Source organism: Balaenoptera physalus (assembly GCF_965194825.1).
Source record: "Balaenoptera physalus genome assembly, chromosome: 2".
Taxonomy (NCBI): Eukaryota; Metazoa; Chordata; class Mammalia; order Artiodactyla; family Balaenopteridae; genus Balaenoptera; species Balaenoptera physalus.
The window spans coordinates 28,742,188-28,748,187 of NC_138883.1; the positions used below are offsets into that span (position 1 = coordinate 28,742,188).

At 42.6% G+C, this 6,000-nt stretch overlaps 1 protein-coding gene across 6 annotated transcripts in view; it reads left to right on the forward strand.

The window, feature by feature from the left end:
* Positions 1–3,053, forward strand: part of ENTPD5 (ectonucleoside triphosphate diphosphohydrolase 5 (inactive)) — a 33,846-nt gene extending 30,793 nt beyond the window's left edge. For all 6 annotated transcript variants that reach the window (XM_082451811.1, XM_082451812.1, XM_082451810.1 and 3 more), the window contains one exon: positions 2,752–3,053. In XM_082451811.1, the coding sequence (XP_082307937.1) occupies positions 2,752–2,838 (87 nt within the window). In that variant the 3' untranslated portion in view covers positions 2,839–3,053. The remainder of the gene's footprint in view (positions 1–2,751) is intronic.
* The last annotated feature ends 2,947 nt before the right edge of the window (positions 3,054–6,000 follow it).

Genomic DNA, 6,000 nt, shown 5'->3' on the forward strand with positions numbered 1-6,000 from the left:
CTGGGTCCACTTATACATGGATTCTTTTTGATAGTAAACACTACAGTACTACACAATCTGTGTTTGGTTGAATGCATGGGTATGGAGGGCCAGCTGTAAAGTTATATGTGGATTTTTGACTGCACGGGGGTCGGCACCTATAACCCCCATGTTGTTCAATGGTCAACTGTATATTACTAGGCAAGCTATCCCAGAGGTCACAGAGCCGAAAGGCTTGCAGCCCAGGTTAAGATGCCCAAGTTACATGGTTTATTAAATCAACTTCAAAAGTCAGGGTGAGGGACTTCCATGGCGGTCCAGTGGTTAAGAATCTGCACTTCCACTGCAGGGGGCATGGGTTTGATCCCTGGTCAGGGAACTAAGATCCCGCATGCTGCGTGGGGTGGCCAAAAACAAACAAAAAAAACAAACCCCACAAAAGTCAGGGTGAAAAGCAAGGGGTCCAGTGGGATAGGTGAACACACAGGATAGGGTACATACACGTTGGAGGTGCTGTACTTCCTGAATCCTGGGTTCATATGTCCTGCCTCTCTCTGCCGATGATAGTGTGGTTACAGGTACTGTAGCTGAAGTTTGATGAAGGGGGCACAAGGACAGAAGGTGCCTGGGGCCATCACACAAACTTGCTCTGTTTGGAGGGGCACAGAGGCAAGTGCACTGGCCAGTAGCATTAGCTCACTCGTTAGCCCATTAGATGGTTTGATGGTTCTGTTTGGCAGAGGACATGAGGGACCTCTGCCAAAGAGCATCACCAGTGAGTGGCTTATTTAAGACCTCGTGAGTATTGAATGCCTTGTGTAGTATGTCGTATGTATTTTGTGTGTGCCTCATATATTTAGTGCCTCTTGAGTCCTTGGGTCCCTCTCTGTCTTCCTGACTTTATCTGTAGTAACTTATTTATTCCAAACGCATCTTAATGAGTTTCATCCATCCCATATATAATATTTTTTTAATCTTCCATACCATAGTTGAATAATTGTACATTATAGTTACAAAGATGATTAAGATGTAATCTTTGTCCTCAAATAGCATAGTCTATTAGAGGAGATGTGACAAAAATATAGCTGTGGCACAGGGCAACTTTGAACTTTCGGGGTCAAGGAAGTAGAGATTGTACTTTGTTTATGAAGCTCCTTCCTTCTCTTGTGTCACTTCCCCTTCCTGTTTCCTCATTTCCGGATGAGTTTATATTGCCCCATTTTTTGTGTTATACAGATTTCATAAATTCATTTGTACAAAGGTATTTGGATTTAATGTGTTGTTGTACCTGCTGAGAATATTGACATTTAAAGAGTTACTTGCCAGTAGAGTCAGTATAGCGTAGTGTTTAAAGCATGGGCTCTGTTGTCCATCAGATCTGGGTTCAAGCTCTGATTCTGCAAGCTTACTAGCTCTGTGACCTTAGATGATTTACTTCCCCTCTAACTTTTAGGTTCCTCACTCAAAACACAGGAATCCTTAGAGTACCTGTTTCTCAGGGCTGTTACAAAAGTGGAGGTAAAGCACAGTGCCTGGCACATAGGAAGTTATTAATATTGGTCTAATTGTTAGTATAGGTATTTCACACCAGTTGGAGGTAGATTTGTGGATAAGAGAGGTCATCCTGAGCCCTCAATACATACTAAGTTAACAGCTGCCTCTACTTAAGCATCAACAATAACCAAATCATTTAAGGACAATTTTCTGCCATTTCCATTTCTGCATCCTTTTAATCTTTATTTCAATGGCAGCAGAATTTGTATCAGGGGTGAACAGTCCTCTGTCCCAGAGATCACTTCACTTTGGCATCTATATCCCTAGACTGTTGGTCCTAAGGACAGAGGAAGAACATTTTGGGGGGGTGGGGGGCACTCCCAGTTTGACTCAGGGGTCACAGACTAAATCTCAAGATAATGATTCACATGCCATTCTTCTCAGTTTTTGGCACAGTGACTATAGACTAAATTTCATCAGGTTAACACAGAAGTATTGTGTCATAAGAAGTTAGTACTAGAAGGAAAGACTAAAACCAGTTTGCTGATTTATAAACCTGGGTATGGGTATGGTGGTGGCATCTTTATTCAACAATAGCTTATGGAGAATTCCAGTAAAACTGATAAAAATGAAGCTATCTGGTTGAATCAGAGGTCGGGGGCCTGGAACTCCTTCACCGTTGCCTCCCTTTCTCCTTTGAAGCACTGTCAAGGAACCCCTAGGATTCTGAAGAAAACAATTTGATATATTGACTAATCTAATCCACTTGTTATGTTGTTGATGAAATCAAGTCTAAACTTTTGCCCAAAGCCACTGAACTAATTGAGGTACAACCTGGCCTAGAATGCCTCAAATGCCTTGGTTTGTCATTAACTAGTGCTTAAGAAGATGCACTTGCTTACAAAGTATGAATTGAGAAGCTTAGTATGTTCTTTCCTACCCCTGAATCTATTGCTAACTCCTGTTATGTTTAGTTTAAGATTAGGGAGAGAGTTCAGAAGCCTGTCTGTCTAAAAGGTCCTCTCTAGAAGTCCTGGGTTGAGACCACTTCCTGGGCCCAAAGATTCAAGGATCAGATTGGCAGGTGTAGGGGCAATGGGCAATGGCAGGATGGGAACCTACAGAGAGGGTTGGGAGAAGCCTCCAGAGACTGGCTACTCCCAATTCTGCCTTGGTTTGGCCGTGTGGATGATCTTTGCAGATATTCTCTGCTTGTTGTGCTTGCTAGAGTTGAAAATTGAATGAAAATATTAAGACTTTTTTTCTCCTTCCCAACAGCTCACAAAGAAAGTCAACAACATAGAGACAGGCTGGGCCTTGGGGGCCACCTTTCATCTGCTGCAGTCTCTGGGCATCTCCCACTGAGGCAAAGCCGTTCCTCTGAGGCCTGCATTTGTCAACAACCTTGTTAAAGGGAGAACGAGAGAGGAGAGGACTCAGTTGTATTCTGAGCTAGTCTGGGGACAGCCTAGACTGAAGCCCAGCAGCTGATTTCATCTGGAGGAAGGGGCTTTTGTAGACAGGTCTTGCCCTTGAGTCTAGAGATTTGGATTTAATTAATTTTACACCTCAAATGTGAACTATTTCCTAACCACTCTTCGTGTACAGCTGGTACCAGAGTCTAAATCTTTGAGGTTCCTTGTGTGTCACAGAGAGCCAAAAGGAATAGCTTTGGAATTTAACCTTGCGGAACCCAGGGATGGAACCCTGGGAACCAAAGAAGAATCTCATTTCAACCCTTTCAGTGCCTCATTCCTTTGAACATTTTAATTTTCCTCTTATGTGTTAAACTCAGTTGACTGATTGCAATCCCATGACCTATCAACACCAATATTTTCTTTTCCCTGCACACTGCCCTGTCCTACCTTTATCTCCACTCACCTACCCTAGAAAAAAAGAAAGAAAAAAACGCCTGGTTTTACTTTCCATGTGTAATTCAAAGAGGAAAAAAAAAAAAAAAGCCATATCTGGGGAATTCCCTGGAGGTCCAGTGGTTAGGACTACAAGCTGTCACTGCCAAGGGCATGGGTTCGATCCCTGGTCGGAGAACTAAGATCCTGGAAGCCGTGCACGTGGTGTGGCCAAAAAAAAAGGTACCATATCTGAAGTTATGTGATCAGCTTTGTGTCAGCACCAATCAGCCAGCTGAGAGCCATTCTAAATCTCAGAAGGATGGAGAGCAACTCACAACTGGGCAGAAGGGAGGCCATCCAGTTTCTAGGGACATGTTTTGGGAGGGTGTGGCTGCCTTCTACAGACTACCTTCTTTTAATCAACTTTTTATCAGTAAACCCTGGGGTAATGAACATATCCAACCTTATAGGAATGTGTGTGTGTGTGTGTGTGTGTGTGTGTGTGTGTGTTTTCAGTGCTAGTACCTCTTTTCTCAGGCTAATGTGTTTATAGTAATTTGTCATCCTAAACTTGTTTTCTTTGTATTTCTAAGAAGTACATCTATACCCTAGCTTTTGGTCTGCGGTGAGAGGCCTGTGGCTGTGCTTTTCAAGGATCTAGATTTTGGTAATAGCCCCTTTCAGTCTGTCCTTTTATTCTGTTTGCAGCAGTGTCTCTTTCTGCCCTGGCCCCTGATCACTTTAGCTAGCATCCTCTACATCATTTGTCTAGTTCTAGGGTTTCTGAACCCTTCTTGATGATACCTAACATTTACTTGGCCATTTTGGCCCACATCCATAGAGTGGATGCTCACTTTGAGTTTGAATGTTCAGAGCTCTTGATTTTGTGAATTATTTCCCCTAAAATTCATGATCTTGTACTTTCCCACATGACCACCATTTCCTTGTCTACCCATGTGACTGCTCTTGGACTTAAAAGATCTTCCAGTAGTCTGGCTTCTACACCTTGGCTCTTTACCTCCAGCTTCTTTCCAGCAGAGTATCTCCCCAGACTTGTACTTTTCACAGTAGACTCTCTTTCAGCTTTTTCACAGAAGATGTTAAATATACCTGGCCCTCACACCAGTCCCTGGGGAACCTTATTTTTAAAAGTATTCACTGAGTCAATAAATATTTAACATCTGATATGTGCAAATAACTAGGCAAATTTCTATACCCTCATCCCCCCAAATTTTAGTTTTTCAATTCAATGTGGAATTTTTTCTTCTTCACAGTGATTGGTTTTTTTTTTAAGTTTTATTATTTTTGGCTGCGTTGGGTCTTCATTGCTGCGCGCAGGCTCCCTCTAGTTGTGGCGAGTGGGGGCTACTCTTTGTTGCAGTGCGCGGGCTTCTCATTGCGGTGGCTTCTCTTGTTGCGCAGCACCGGCTCTAGGCGCATGGGCTCAGTAGTTGTGGCTCGTGGGCTCTAGAGTGCAGGCTCAGTGGTTGTGGCGCACAGGCTTAGTTGCTCCGGGGCATGTGGGATCCTCCCGGACCAGGGCTCGAACCTGTGTCCCCTGCATTGGCAGGCAGACTCCTAAACACTGCGCCGCCAGGGAAGCCCTTCACAGTGATTTTTAATTATACTAAGGTCACCTTTATACCTACTGTCTCTTCCTCCAAAAATGCTAATACAGAGTGAAATAATAGAATCTTTAGAGTTGGAAACAGCCCAAAGATATAATCAATCCAATCTTCTACCCATTGCAGAACTCCCTTAACACTTCTCACTGGTTGTCATTCAGCTTCTGTGTAGGCATGTTTCCAGACAACTCATTCCACTTCGGGATTGCACTGATGTTAAAAAATCCTTCTCAGTAGTCTTAGTTCTGCTCTAATCCCTCCTTCCACAGCCTTTCGGTCTTCTGAAGAAAACTCCCAAGTCCTTCACATTCTTTTTAATATTATCACTTGACTTCTAGACCCCTTCCCATCTTTGTCAAGAGTATGGTATTAGAACCAGTCATCATACACGAAATGCTGTTCTACAAGATTAGGGGGAGGATATTTCCTATTAGAAACCAAGTTGTTTTCCCAAGAGAGAAGCTGTGTTCACTGAAGACTCCTCCAGCTTGATGGGTTCAGAGAGAAAAGATTTCCTGGTCTTTATCACCACAGCTTGTCTCTGAAGCTTTTCTTATAAAGGCCACATATTGTTCAGCAGACTCCTTTGGTCATCCCAAATACTTTCAGAACTCTTGGGTAGATGCATTATAACTCCAGAAATGTATCTACATATTTTCTGATAATCTTGATTAGAATATCTGGAGAATTAACCAGTTTATCCATTATAGGAGCAATTTGGAATGAGACTTTTTATTTCTTAGAAAAAACAATTTGTAATGTCCTTTCTGCCCCTAGTGTACGTTTTGGGCCTCTTATTAAGAGTCCTACAAGGTCTAATATTGATGGTTAGGTTTTCTTTCTGTAAATGTGTTATATATTTCAAATACTAGGACATGGCCTGGCACATAGTGGATTTTGTGTGTTTATCATCATATGAAAAACACTGTGGGTTATGGAGGTCCTTGCAAGGTGTGCCTTAAAATTCTTCATGTCTTGCCTGATTCTGTTTGCATACTTCTGTAGAGTCCATGTTCTTCATACCTGGGCTACCTTTCCATTTTTTTATG